Source organism: Callorhinus ursinus, unplaced genomic scaffold (assembly GCF_003265705.2).
Source record: "Callorhinus ursinus isolate GAN/ISIS: 27379988/994484 unplaced genomic scaffold, GSC_fseal_2.0 scaffold24, whole genome shotgun sequence".
Classification (NCBI taxonomy): domain Eukaryota; kingdom Metazoa; phylum Chordata; class Mammalia; order Carnivora; family Otariidae; genus Callorhinus; species Callorhinus ursinus.
In genome coordinates, this window is record NW_027397086.1 from 30,210,406 (window position 1) to 30,226,101 (window position 15,696).

Genomic DNA, 15,696 nt, shown 5'->3' on the forward strand with positions numbered 1-15,696 from the left:
AAACACTGTGTCAAGTGCTATCTTGGATGTATTACAGAGTGCCAAGTAGACAGAAGGGGGGCTTAAAGCTGTGTGGGAGAATCAGGGATGTTGAAACAAGTTTTATTATTAATATAATAGTTAATTAATTTATACATGCTCCTTATAAAAATTATTACAGATCAGGTGAGTCTTCCCTTTGATCACTCTCCTAATCCTGGTTCCCTTTTCTCTCCTCCACCGCCTTCCCTATGCCACCAAACAGAACGACAACTATTACAAGTTTTGGGGAGAAATAGCCCAGATCTCTTTTATCTATTTACACATGCAGAAATGTACCCAGAAGAATGTGCTGTTTGGGGAGGTGGGTGCTTTTTGTCTTTTGGACAATGGTTTGTCTATATCTTTCACACTGTGCATTGGGCAGACACCAAGAGGTGAAACTGCTGGGCCACAGGGTATGTGCAATAAAACATTTCATTACTACACCAAATTGCTATGTTATACATAAAATATTCTTCCAGAGAAACTAAAAAATTTAAATAACATGATCATAATGATGTGAAGGCCAGAACAGTCTAGAGAAAGAAGGGATTCAAGACAAGGAGAATGGTAGGGATAACCCTGTAATAATCAAAGTGCTGAATGATCCATTAGGGATTGAACGAGGGTCCAGAAAATAGGAACAGATAGGAATGAGGTAAAACAATGAGAATTTCTAAGTATCTATTGGCTTTGGTAACTAGGAGGTCATTATGACCTGGGCAAAAACAGTTGTAGCAGGTTTATAATGCATGGGGTATGACACCTGGCAGTTAGGTCTCCAGTACACTTATTTTGCTTGAATGCTGAAGACTGGGTAAACTTTAACTTTAAAATGTTTTATTTAATGTGATTAGAGTCTTATCTTTACAATGAAAAGAATTTGAGGGAAAAAGTAAGAGACCTCAGAATCTAGGTTGTGCTTTGGATGCTGTTCTATCACTACCAGTCTCAAACCACTTAGCTAGTACTTTTCACTTTGACTTCTATTCTAGTTAGGAGATTAGAAGTGCCAGGTAGGCAATTAAGATTGGTTTGACTCTTGTGACATGCACAATTACCTTCTTACCTCTCCAGATCTAGTCTCTATCCTCACAACTGCTGGCACACTTCTCAGATAGGCTTCTAGTGTAGGGTAACCTAACTGCTTAAAGGGGATCCAGTCTCCAGTCAAGGATCTGTACTCTCCTTGGAGCCGGGGTAATGCTATTCCGTTCTTATGAGACTGTAGGACAGCTCGTAGCATTTTTGAAACCAGATCTGCTTCCAGCATCTTCACCTATAAGAACATAATAGAAGGTTACTATAATAGGATTCATTAGTCTGTGGATTCAAATAGATTTTCAGAGTGTACACGTGTTAGATTATCCCATCAACTATTACAGAATATTTTCTGTGCTATTACAATACAGAGAAATAACTGCTATGGTAGAGAAAAGCACAGAATACTATGAGAAGACAGGGAAGTCAGATGGGCAAAAAGACTAGTCTGGGGAAAGAAGGGAATTTTTCCCAGATAAGGGGAGGCCTGAATGGAATCCTGAAGGACATGAAGGAATCAGCCAGGCAAGGAGGAAAAGGGTGTGTGGGGTAAGGATGGAGAGAGGTATCAACCTCAAGTAAAGGGAACAGGAAGTTCAAAAGGCACAGAGTTCAGAGAGAAGTACATGGTTGATTCTGAGGAATTCCAGGCAGTTAAGTGGCTGGACATAACTGAACAAAGACTCTAAAGTTATAAGCTGAGGACTGAAAGAGGTGGAAAGAGGCAGATCCAGATGAGACCCCTATATTATGTTAATATGTGCATTTTGGCAAACATAATGTGGGACCTTAGAGATATTTTAAACAGGGGAATAAAGTGATCAACTCTGCATTTTAGAAAAGGTAACTATTCAGTAGTGGGGATGATAAATGAAAAGGAGAAAAACTAATGAGTTGTAAAGATACTTGGAAATGTGGAGGACTTGAAGACAGCACCCTGGGAATAAACAAAAACTCAATTTAAGAGGTGATTAGAAGGTAGAATCAACAGAAATTGATTAACTGGTTTGCATAATGAGGGAATTTCCCAAGTTTCTAGCTTAGAAACATGGTGGGAAGTAATGACCCACACTGAGATGAGGTAGAACAGGTTTGTAAGAGAGGAAGATAATGAATTCCCTTGGGACATATGGAGGCTGGGATGCTTGTAGGTCAGCCGCACAGATATATTAACTAGGAATTCATGTTAGAGATCTGAGGTGGATTTAGAGTTGCTGGCCTTCAACATATATGTGGTACTTGGTATCCAGGGAGTCAAAAATAAGGTTAAGGATGGACCTCTATGGAAGTCTGTCATTAAAGCATGGGCAGAGAAAGAAGAACCTATAAAAGGCTGAGAAAAAGTAACCAGAGAGACAGAAGTAGAAAAGGCAGAGCTGGTGTCATATAAACACAAAGAGGAAAGAACCAAGAAGAATGGTATATTCAAAAGTGTCATACACAGCAGACAGGTCAAGCAAGAGAAAAAATGAATTTTCATTGGTCAGTAACTGGCATTTTTCAAGATTAACCACTCACATTCTCTTTGGACTAATAGTAAATGGAATGGTGATACAAGGACAGAATGACATTCAAGAAGCCAGGAGAAGTGGACTTAGGAAGGCAAGCCGTGGACAACTTGTTAAAAAGTGCTTCCTTCCACAGTGCTACCCAACAGAACTTTCTGTGCTGATGGAAATGTTTTATATCTGTGCTGTCCAATACATGTGGTGACTGAGCACTTGAAATGTGGCCAGCATGACTGAGGGACTGAATTTTTAATTTAATTGGAATTAAATGTGGCTAGTGGATACTATATTGGACAGCACAGAATTCTAGACAGTCTTATTCTTTCTCTGGTTTAGAAAACAAAAAGGAGGCATAGTATACGATGCTAGCATTTCCCTCCTTTGTCCATTTTGAAAAGGAGATATGATATCAGCTTATTTGTGAGTGCTCTTAATTATAAATATGATACTCAAATGACAGCAAGGTTTACATGGCAAATAACCTAAATACTCATTATATACTTCCCTCTGCTAAACATTAACTCTGTTCAAATAGTCACCACCAGCACCAACATTTAATTAATACTATGTGTATATACACAATGTGTAGTATAATATTATTTGAAAGGGGAATGTGATAAAGACATATATTGTAAACCTTATGGCAACCACTAAAAATTTTTAAAGAAGCATAATTAATAAGCCAGTAGTAAAGATAAAGCAGGATAAAAAGTTAAACCAAAAAGCAATTAGATGTACACCTGAAACTATATACTACTGTATGTAAACTATCCTGGAATTAAAAAAAAAAAATTAGGCAAAAAAGGGGGGGGCAGAAACAACCACCACCACAAAGAACAGATAACACAAATAGAAGACATGTGGCAAAATGGTAGATTTAAAGCCAACCACAGCAATAATTACATCAAATGTAAATGTTGAAAATATCTCAATAAAAATTTAGGATTGGTGGAGCAGATATAAAAGACTTACCTACACACTATATACGAGAAACAACCTATACACTATATACGAGAAACAACATAGGTTCAGAGTAAAAAGATAGAAAAAGATATGCCATATTAATTAATACCAAAACAAGGAATATCACCCAGGATAAGGACAGACATTACATAATTAAGGAGTTAATTCATCAGAAAGATATAACAATCCCAATGTGACTGCACCAAATATCAGTGCTTCAAAACACATGAAGCAGAAACCAATAACTGAAAGGATAAAAATCTTCACAATTATTTGGAAATTCAACACTTCTTTCTCAGTAATTGGCAGAACCAGTAAACAAAAAATCAGTAAGGATATAGAAGAGCTGATTAACAACATCAACCAAACTGACCTACTTGATATTTATAGAAGACTCTACCCCAATAATAGCAGAATACACATTCTTTTCAAGAGCCCGTGGGGCATTCACCAAAACAGAATATATTCTGGGACTTAAGACAATTCTTGACCAATTTAGAATAGCTGAAATTATACAAAGAGTATCCCATGACCAGAAAAAAATTAAATTAGGTATCAGTAACAGAAAGATATGTGGACAATCCCTATGTATTTGCAATTTAATGACGTTTCTAAAACACCAAGGGTCAGAAAGGAAGCCTCCTTCAGAACAAAAACATCAGAAAATATTTTTAAATAAATGAAAACACAATGTACGGAGATATTTGCTGGATGCCGTTGAAACAATATTTAAAGGGAATTTTGTAGCATTATATGCTTATGTTAGAAAAGAAGAAAGGTCCCAATTCAGTGATCTAATCTGCTATCTTGAGAAAAGAGAGAAAATTATACCAAATATAAGTAAAAGGAAGGAAGTAATGAAAATGAGAGCAAAATTAATGTTGAACTGATGAAACACATCAGTAATGACATAGAAAAGTTAAAGAAAAAAATCAAGAAACCAAAACTAGTTTTTTAAAAAAATCAATAAAGTTGATAAAGAAAAAAAGAGAGAAGACACAAATTATTATTAATGGGATTAAAGAACCCATCAATACAGGTCCTACAGACATTAAAAAGCAAATATAATGAACAACTTATGCCAATAAATTTGGTCAGTTAGATGAAATGGAGTAAATTCATTGAAAGACACAAATTCTAAAGCTTATTCAAGAAGATATAAATAACCTTAATATCCCTGTATCTGTTAGAGAAGTTGAATTTGTAGTTAAAAACTTTCACACAAGGAAAACTCAAACCCAGATGGTTTTATTGTCAATTCTACCAAAACTTCAAGAAAAAATAATACTACTTCTACACAAACTCTTCCAAAAAACACAGGGGAAGGGAATACTTCTAAACTCATTTTATGAGGCCAGCATTATGCTGATACTGAAACCAGAAAAAACATTATAAGAAAAGCACAAACTAACATCCCTCATTAACATAATTGCAAAAATTCCTAACAAAATATTAACAAACCAAATCTAACAATATGTAAGAAGGATAACACATTATGATCAACTATGGTTTACTCTAGAAATGCAAGACTGGTTCAACATTCATAAATCAACCAATGTAACTATATCAACAGACTAAAGGATAAAAACTACATGATATCAATAGGTGAAGAAAAGACATTTGACAAAGTTCAAAATCATTTACGATAAGGACTCTCAGAAAATAAGAATAGAAGGGGACCTCCTCAACCTGATAAAGAATATCTGTGAAAAACCCACAGCTAACATAATATGTAACAAAAGAATGAATGCTTTCTCCCTAAGATTGGTAAAAGGACAAGAATGTTCACTCTTCATTCCTATTCATTATCACAATGGAGGTCCCAGACAGTGCAAAAAGACTGATTTCAAGACTTACTATAAAAGTATATAAATCAAAGTAATGTATTGTCAAAAGGACTGTCACATCAATGGAATAGAATACATAATCCAGAAATAGACCAACACATATATAGTCAACTGATTTTTGACAGTTACCCAAAAAATTCAATGGACAAAGTTCAAGAGTGCTGTTTAGCTTGAAAAAGCTAAAACTGTAAAACGTCTAGAAAAAAAACAAAGGAGTAAATCTTTGCAATCTTGGGTTTGGCCAAGATTTTATTTTAGAACACCGAAGAAAAAATTGACAAATTGGATCGCATCAAAATTTTAAATTTCTGCTCTTTTAAATTTAAATTTCTGTTAGGAAAATTAAAAGACAAGCCACAGACTGAAAGAATATATTTTTGTAACACAACTGATAAAGGACTGGTAACCAGTATATAAAAACAGCACTCAAAACTCAATAAGAAAACAAAAAGCCCAATTTAAAATGTGCAAAATATTTGAACACATACTAAAGTTTACTAAAGTAGAGATGTAGATGGCCAAAAAACACATTATTCTTTAGGGAAATGAAAATTAAATCCGCAATGAGGCATCACTACCCATCCACTAGAATAGCTTAAACTTTAAAAAAACCAACAATATGAAGTGCTGATAAGAATGCAGAGCTACTAGAATTCTTGTACATGTCTGGTGGGCTTGCAAAACAGTACTTTGAAAAAAAACAGCTTGGCAGTTTCTTATGAAGTAAGAAGCATATACTTATACAATCCAAAAATCTTACATGTATGTCATTACCCAAGAGAAACAATTACATATGTTAATACAAAAACCTGTAATTAAATATTTATAGTAGCTTTATTCATAATTACCACCAAATTAGAAACAATCCAAATGTCTATCAGCAGGTCAATGAATCAACAAATATGGCACATCCATGTGGTGAAGTACTATTCAGTAATTAAAAGGAACAAACTATTGATACATAAAACTATATGGATGACTCTCACATGATGCTAAGTGGAAGAAGACAGACACAAAAGACTATATGCTATATGATTCTATTTATGTAACATTCTGGAAAAGGCAAAACTATATGCATAGAAATTAGATCAGTGGTTGCCAAGGGATGGAAGTTTAAGGAGGGGATGGACTACAGAGAAGGCACAGGGCAATCTGGGGGAGCCATGGAGATATTCTATATCTTGATTGACAAACTATGTAAGTTTGTCAAAATCCATAGTACTATAAACCAAAAAAAGGTGACTTTTATTATATGTGAAGTATGTATCAATAAGTCTGAGAGAAAGAAATTCTTTCAAGTTGTGCCACTCTGCAGGCAACTCTCACCTTCTCATATACACTGTCCTGGCTCCTGGCAACCACTAATCTGCTTTCTGTCAGGATAGATCACTTTTGCCTGGTGTTCTTGAGTTTCACCCATGTTTCCCCATTTATCAGCAAATACTTCTTATACTATGATAGCAGTATTTCACTGTGTAGACATGCCACAATTTATTTATCCATCTGAATGTTGATAGGCATTTGGGTTGCTTCCAATTTGGGGGTATTATAAATAAGGCTGCTTTGAATAGTATAAATCTTTGGGTAGACATATGTTTTTCTTTCTCTTGTGAGAATCCAAATTCTGAGATTTGGATTTTCTAAAAGTTTAATATACATAATAATTCTGGGAGGAAAGTATTCTTCATTCTGTAGATGAGAAAACCGAAGCTCAGGGAAGTTAAATAACCAAGATATGATAAGGTATATGGAAGCCACTCACAGGGATGGTACAGATTCCAAGTCAGTGAGACAGAGAGGCACTCTAAAGAGTAAACAGAAAATTCATGGCAGCAAAAGATGACAGCTGCAGAGTCTCAGAACCTCCATTCCCTTTGGAGGGACACTTCAAGTGTGTTGGGTAGCAGCTCAGAGAGGATGGCTTTGGGACCTATATTTCAAGGTTGCCGGAAGTTAAATCTAAAGTGTAAATTCTGGCTCTTAAATAGTACACTCCCAATGTAAGAGACTTTGATTTGTAATGGTTCCTGACTCAACAGTCAAAGATCACTGAACCTTTACCGCACAGTTATTTCTTCAAGTAGGAAAAACTATAATGGAGGCTGGCCAAGTTCTAATATGCAAGAGGAAAAACCAAAGGATAACCTACTAACCTCTCAGAGCAAAGCCTCCCCAACTTTTTACCCCCACCTTTCCCACCTTCTTTCCTTCAAAACTCTGTCCCTCCCACCTGTTCATCTAGAGCTCTTCTGAGTAAAGTTGGACTTTGCATCTCTGTGTATCTGCAAATGGGCCTTGACTATGAATTATGAACATGTGATGTGTAGATATGATGCCAGGTGGTCAGCACACATGTAGGCATACACCCACTTGGGTGTAAGCAGTGTGCCTGGATCTGTTTAGACTAGATGGTTTAGGACATTTGGCTCTTCTCCAGTCAAAAGTACTATAAATTCCTGCTGAGAGTTTCAGTATGAAGGACTTATCCTTCACCTTGAGAAGGAGTTTCTACTGCCTCCTCCTTCCCTTCTTTCTGGAAGGCGCATCTGTTCCATTACCACCTCTTCACTGTGGTCTACTTTTCCCCGGCTACATTAGTGGGTGGGCAGAAATCACTAATTTGTGGGAGTAAAAAAAAAAAAATTCTCATAAATGCATTCTACTCACTAATGGACATCCTATGTCTAAAATATAATGGAACTCCAATATGATGCTGGCTTGAAAGGACAAGTCTAATCCCATCTTAGAAGCTAACCAGAGAGTGGTTCTATAGGCTGCCCTATATGAAAGCCTTCCACTCCTCCCACCCTTGGGAGAATCACTTCAGACCACTTTCTCTGAAATGTCCCCTCTACCTTCCTAAGCTCTGCTCTGAAAGAACTGCCTGCCAGCAAGGATCTCCCAAACATTAACAATTTGGGGGTGCTGCTAACTAGTAGTTGATATATTGATTTTGATTTGATTGTTGGGAGAGACGAGGGATTGTGTAAGGCTGTGCCCATGCCTCCTCTTGCTGGTGTCTCCAAGTTCAATATCACTGTGCAAAGAGCACTTATTTTCCTGGGACAAATCCTTTCTCCTGGGGCTCTGATCCCCTTCTCTGTAAAATGAAGCAACTCAGTATTAGTGGTTCTCAGTTCCTTACCACCATCACCACATGATACAAGAAGACAGATAGGCTGACATTCACAATTCCCCCACTCCTATCTCTGTGGTGATCACTCTAGTCCATGCCAACAACACCTCTTGCCTGGATTGGGGCAACTGCCTCCTAGCTGGTCTTAGCTTCCACTTCATCTCTTAGAATCTATTCTTCACACAGGAGCCACACCACTCCCTGCCTCAGCTCCTTTGGGTATTTGCTCAAAAATTACCTTCTCAGCAAGGCCTTCCCTGGCCACCCTATCCAAAATCAGAACTGTTATGCTGGCTGTCCAGTGTTCCCTACACCCCTTCCCTTACCTTATTCCACTCCTTCGCACTTATCACCACACAGTACTCCTTATTTAATTATACCATCTGTTTCCCCAACTTGATTATGAGCTCCATGAAAGCTGGAATTTGTGAGGTTTTGCTCACTACTGAATCCCTAGTGCCTAGCCCACAACAAGAGCTCAATAAATACTGGATGAATGAATGAGAAATCCTCCATCTATCTAATACTCCTTTTCTACTTACTAAAATAGAGCATAATGCATGTGAGCTATTAAAGGAATCATCTTTAATTTACTTTATTTAAAAACGACTTCCAGGGGCGCCTGGGTGGCTCAGTCGTTAAGCATCTGCCTTTGGCTCAGGTCATGATCCCAGGATCCTGGGATCGAGCCCCTGCTCTGTGGGAAGCCTGCTTCTCCCTCTTCTACTCCCCGTTTGTGTTCCCTCTCTCTGTGTGTCTCTCTCTGTCAAATAAATAAAATCTTTAAAAAAAAAAGACTTCCAAATTTTAATGATTGTTATTAACTAACTGAGACAGCCACTTATGTCACCAAGCTTTGGTTGAGAACCATCAGGTAGATTATTTCAAGGCCCTTTCACTCTGAGCTAGTGTTCTCAACGAGTAGGCCCAGGTCAGGGACACAGTGTTACCGTAAGTTCACACATCCCGATGAGCTGTAGGCACTGCCTGTATACCGGTAAGTATCTCACACTTACATGTATTCCTGTTTTTCAAACAGTGTGCATATACTGTTGTGATTCACAAACAAATTGATACTGAATTCACAAGAGCTTTTAGTTGCCCTAAGTTTTTGGAGGGAAAGGTGGTCCCTTGGACTATGAGACTGAAGATCTCAAAGCTGGGGAGAAGCAGTTAAGCACAGTAAAGCCTGGGAGGGAAAATGTGACTATACATCTTGTTCAGATGTAGGCAGTATTCTCATGCTTGTCAATTTCTTCCAGTTGGATCTGTGATTCCTACATTAACATTATTACTTTGGACAATGAACAAAAAGAAAGTTACAACTAGAGCTTTAAAAAAATCATTATTTTCTAATTTATATTGCTTTAAAATGCTCTAAATTTTAATTCCTTGATTGTCATGGCATTTTTTGAGATTTTCTGAAGATGGCAATTACACTCAATAACTTTTGGAAAAAGCAGACAATACTTTCCTCTAACTATAAAAATGAAGTTTATTATGTTGGATGTCATCCATTAGAAGCACAAGAGAAAGTTTATGGGAACTGCAACTGTGTGTCTCAATGGCAAACCTTTAGCCATCCTCCCCCAAAAAATTAAGTTTGGAAGCTTCTCTAAAGTGGCTCCCCAAATCTTTAAAGTTGCCATTTTGACCTTTCAACTCTCTTTCTCCTTTATTTCTACTTTCTGAAAGTGTTGTGAGAAATATTAATTCTGAATTTAAGAAAACTCAAATTACTTTTATTTTGAGAATGTTATGCAAGTCCTGGTGACCATAAGTTAGGCTAGGTTGAGTGAAATAAGGCTGGCTAGCTCTGTTTTAGACCACAGCTTCTCAGGTTAAAATTCTTAAGGGTTTCCTTAGACAATATAAGGTCTGCTTGAGCTGCATAAGAATCCTAAACAGCAAAGTAAAGTGGAAGGGGGTCTGGGGAATTATTTAATCAGAGTACTTTGACCTCAAAAACTGACCTTAGGGAGGAAGAAAATGGCCACAGCAAATTACACTTGACTTTCACTTCCTTTGTCTTGCTCTTTTTCCTCCTCCTTTCCTTGCCTCTCTTCTGAATGACAAGCATCAACAGTTATATGAGCTTAATAGGGTACTTGGCATTCAGTAGTTACTTGCATTTCCTGGAAGCCTGGTGTGGATGGGAAACTACCTATGAATATATGCATTAAATGTCTAAGAGCACAGTGAGGCATTGGTATACTGGAGACACATAGTACAGCATTAAATTTGAAATATCAGAATTTTCCCAGATTTTCTTATTTGCCTCATTAATATACTTACGAACTGGAAAGCTTGGTAAGAAAGCCACTGGATCTCCTCCAAGATTTCTCACTTAATTAGTAGACAAAAAGTCACTTACTGCTTTGGCAAAGGCTCAGGGAGCCGAGATTCCATGCTAGACCACAATCCCACAATGTTCCTGCATCCTGCCCAGCTTAGGAGAATAGCATAGGATGGTGGGCCCAACCTCAGAGTAGAGAGCGGAGAGAAGCATGGAATACTGGTGGGCACCTTCAGTCCGTCTCCTCCAAGCCCTTCAGTTTAATAATGAGGAAACTGAGGCCCAGAGCAATTACTCCAGGACTCATGTATTTTTATGGCCAGAACCACAAGATCCCAGATCTTCTGGTTCCCAAACTTAGGACTTCCTTTTAGACAGCTGCTCCAAATGTCTAGAATTGGCTTCTGCAAGTAATTTGGACTTAGGGAACACTGACTTAGTGATCATCCCTTAAAGTGGCATGAAACAGGGATCAACCACGTTCTGATTTAAGGGTAGGTGCACCCAAATCCAAAAGAATCTTTAACTGTTGCAAATATTCAGTGGTGGCAACTGACATTTCCTTTTATCCTTTCACTGTCCTTTTTCTTTTTACTACACAATAAATCACAGAGCACTCCAAAGTGCTAATAATGTACAAGAAGTGGGACAAGGAGTAGGGGAAAGTAATAACTTTTTAAAAAGTGATATTTAAATGATTTAAATAGCCTAAAATAATTCTCACACTCAAAACTGTATTTTGGAAATTCACAGCTTTTCTCCTTAATATACCTGATAATCATCTTGAAAAAGTCTTATTCTGAAGAATGTGGTTTCATGTCCTCTAGGTACAGTCTTTACCACTGACTAAGCCTCCCCGACTCAGTCATTTACATGTTACGTGCTTCCCAGAGCCTGAGATTCCTATCAGCTAGCCCAGCTGGTCCAGCTCTCACCTGTGCTTTCTCTTCTCTACATTTCTCTTTTCTCACCTATTTCCAACTGTACTATTTGGCTCATCTTCCTCAATGTCATAAATTTGAGTTGCAGAGTGGCACTAAACCCCAGAATAAATCTGAATAATTGTTAGGGTAAATTGAAATCACCGAGTAATCTCTCTTACCTTCTTTAGTCAGCTACACAATTTTTAGTACCTCCTTAGGGCAAATACTTGTGGTAATTGGCTGCCCTTTTACTTGAAGACACCATTTAAGCAACAAGCCAGGCCCTCAAAGTTCAGAATGTCTGTGCCAAAAAGACTTTAGATATTATCTAGTTTATCCCAAACCCCTCATTTTACAAATCAATAAACTGAGCCTAAGAGAGGGAAGGTTTTGGTCTAAGACCCTTCCAGGATGATTTCTCATCTTGCAACAGTTTAATATGTTCTTTTTTCCTTCCAATTACAGTATAGTCTACTTGTTACCACCTGAATTACTCCTTTACCAAATCTTTTTAAAAAGAAAGATAGTAATTAACACCTTCAGGTGATGATATATTTCCATAGGGTATCTTTAGGGAGCATTTATTGTTGTTGTTGTTGTTGTTATTATTGTAATTTCAAGCTCTAAACTGTACATGCATTACTAACTACATACTATGAATAAGTAAGAGCTTTCCATAAATCTGCATATTAGAGAAAAAACTCTCGAGATAATAAAGTGGCTTAGTTAGGATTTGGGATCTTAATCCTAGTTTTGCTACTAATTAGCTATGACTCTTTGAGCGAGGCACTTCGGGTCTCTTTTTTTCATATGGAAGATGGGAGGATAGACAAGATCTGTGATTCTAAACTTTCCTCAGAGTCCTTCAAGTCCTGAAGTGGGATCCAAAGATCTAATGGAAACCACAGGTTGGCTTCCTCCTGACAAAGCTACACAGCTATAATATTGAGTTTGCTTTGGAGTCATTACCTATCTCGTGCTGACCAGCAGTTCTAACTGGCATATATACACATCACAGCTAAAAATGACAAAATCGATTCCTTTTAAATAGTTTGAATGAAAAAATTAAAAAAAAAAACACATTTGGCCAAAGAATGAATCTTTCAAAAGTACAAAGACAGGAGTAGAGGGCAGAGAAAATAAGTTTTGCATAAAGAAAAACCAATTCACATAAGTATGAAATTACATTTCACGCGAGTACCAAGGAACTTGGGTCCTTAATTGTATTCATCTGCTGATCCTGAAAGTGCCCAGATGCAAAGCACTCTGTCGAATCTCGGTTCTTGAAAACAGCACTTGATCGAACACAGAATAGGCACTTAGAGTTGGATTATAAAGTATTTTCCTTTAAATTCGTATTAAGTCTCCAACTAGATTACCTTGCACAGAGAATTTAAAGAGAAGTCCTTCAAGAAGTTTAAATCTCTTGGTACAAAACACAGTTCATTCAGCCACGTTCAACCAATACACTTAAAAGGGCATTAGCGGGGATTATGTTCCATCTCCAGTCTACAGGGACTGAAGTCCCAAGGCACTGTCAACCGCTGCCTCACAGTCTCACTGTGTTTAACTAGCAAAGAGGAAATCTGTATGCCACCAAAGGGCCCTGGGCTGGGGCACAGGAGATGTAGATTCTAATGCAGCTGGCTCAGGAGCAACCAGCACAGTACTTTGCATGTAACTGATGCTCTGAAATGTCAATCAAGTGGAAATGGCAAAATCCCCACCACGTGCCACTTAATGTTATATTAGAGGACTCCAAGAAACGGAAATCCAATTATGTAAAATATGGGAAGCTTGGGGAAAGGAAAAGAGTTAACACTTCTTGACCATTATAATAAACCAAAGGATTTACAGTAGTTACCTCACAAAAGCTGTGTGGAATTATGTTAAACATTTCCATCGGATACACAGAAAACCAGGCTCAAAAAAAGTAATTTATTCACGATCCACAATTAGTAAGAGGAGAAGCCCAGATTTCCAACCCAGGTCTGCCAAGCCCACACTATTTGCAGTATGCAACACCCACACATCGAGGCAGCCGAGGATGACTTAGAAATTTGAGTCTAAGTTTCGCTTTTGTCATTAGGTTGTTGCATATCACTAGGCAGAACGCTTTACTGCAATTTTTCCACCTGCACGATGGGGGGTGGGTGGGGTTCACCCAGATCAGCAGTTTGTTTTGTTTTGTAGGGCGATTATCAGAATCCTTTTGGGCCAGGACTTTTTCTAATACAGGTATTTCCCTTTCTTGCTCTCTGAAACTATTTGGGACTGGTACTCTTTGGTTATAACCGTAAATATATTATACCCTGCAAGCGGAACGGAGCAGAAAAGTTGTGCGAGCTCCAAGCCCCCTCCCATTAACCTGAGGCTGAGCACCTGACCCTGTTAGATCTTGATCAAAGTTAAGAGACAACTCATTCATGAATTCATGTTTCCTTCCTAGCTGTGTACCCGCCTGGGGCTCACGGTTCGAGAGCCATGTATAGTATTTGTGCTCTGCATTACCTGAGCGGCCTGCATTGGCTGGTCCGCAGAGAGGCAGTGCCTTTGAGGCACTGAAAGCTCACGGTGTAAAATACCGAGCTCAGACAGCCGGGGGCTCTGATATGCCCTGCTCCGGGCGGGCGGCTGTGGAACCACTTCCTGGTCAGCCTCTCCCGCCCCTCGTCCACACCCCCACTGCTGCATTTCCCCCGTTGCACTGAGCGTCCCGGCGGCGGGAGGGTCTGTCAGGCTCCCCGGCGGACGCCCAGCCTGTCACCCAGCGGCCGGGGGAGGGGTCCCATCAGAGATTTAAAACACAACGCTCTGGAACTCCAACTCCCCCCGGGGCATCCCCTGCGGCTGCAGGGAAGAGGCCCCAGGCCCGTTCGAGTCCCGCCCGGGCCACTGTCCCCGCTAGTGATCCAGGTGCGCCGCGCCCGCCCGAAACCTCGTCCGACGTCGCCCCGCACCTGTCGCGCCCGCAGCGGCAAGACCTGCGCTCACCTCGTCCCGGGGGCCCACGGCCCGTCCCCGCGCCTCTGGGCCCAGCTCCCGTCGCCGTCTCAGCCAGGGCCACAACCGCGGCCACCGCCCACTTTCGGTTTCCCCGCACGGCCGGAGCAGCCGCCGCGGCTCGGGAATCACCTCAAGCCCCCGCCCCGCCCCGCTCCGCTCCGCCCCGCTCTGCCCCGCCCCGAGGGCACCCCGTCCTCGGCTCTGCGCACGCGCGGGCTCCCCGGCCGCGTCGGCCCACGCCGGCGTCCGCGCGTGGGAAGGGAAACCGACGCCGCCTAGCGGTTTCTGCGCGTGCCCACGCACGGGCCGACGGCGGAAGACGACTGCGGGGCGGGCTCAGGCGCGCCTCCTCGTGGACAACGCAAGTACGGGCGGGCTGCGAGGGCCCGAGACCCAGCGGGACCCAGCAAGACCTCGCCAGCACTTGTGCGCTCCTATAGCCGCCTTCATTCGCTCGTCAGACATTTCATTCAACTCTTGCTCGTTCCTTTCGACAATTGCGGGGTAGTTACTTTTCGCTCTTCCAGACATCGACCTGGTCCGCTGTTTCCCTTAGGTTTTTTCGCAAGCGTCACCTTTTCAAGGAGGGTGCCACTTTCAAAAATGTCAGTCCCCGATATTTTCTCTCTCCGCAGCTCTCTCTCTTAGCACCTATTGGGCACACTATATGTATTTTACAAATCTTTTTCATTGTCTACTGTCCTCAAATTAAAGTTCTATGAGCACAGGGATCTTTTTCATGCTCTCCAGTCTATTCCCAGAGCCTAGGATTGTGCCTGGCACATAAGGGTGACATAAATTTTGTCAAATTCATTCCTTCATTAATTATAAAATTTGAACACCTAATATTCACTTATTCCTTCTACATATTAATTCAACCAACATATATTTGGCATAGTGGTTTGTATTCCTTAAACCAACAGTGAACACTTCCCCGCGTTTATTCTACATGCAT

At 40.0% G+C, this 15,696-nt stretch overlaps 1 protein-coding gene across 5 annotated transcripts in view; it reads right to left on the reverse strand.

Annotated features, from left to right (window-relative positions):
• TDRD7 (tudor domain containing 7) overlaps nt 1-14,877 on the reverse strand; it is a 76,667-nt gene extending 61,790 nt beyond the window's left edge. For 2 of the 5 annotated variants that reach the window (XM_025887957.2, XM_025887955.2), the window contains exons 1-2: nt 14,730-14,877; nt 1,091-1,300 (exon numbers count right to left, since the gene is read on the reverse strand). In XM_025887957.2, the coding sequence (XP_025743742.1) occupies nt 1,091-1,294 (204 nt within the window). In that variant the 5' untranslated portion in view covers nt 1,295-1,300; nt 14,730-14,877. Of the gene's footprint in view, nt 1-1,090; nt 1,301-14,695 lie in introns of those variants that run through there. The other 3 variants (XM_025887956.2, XM_025887959.2, XM_025887958.2) reach the window with 3 other exon arrangements.
• Nucleotides 14,878-15,696: the final 819 nt, after the last annotated feature.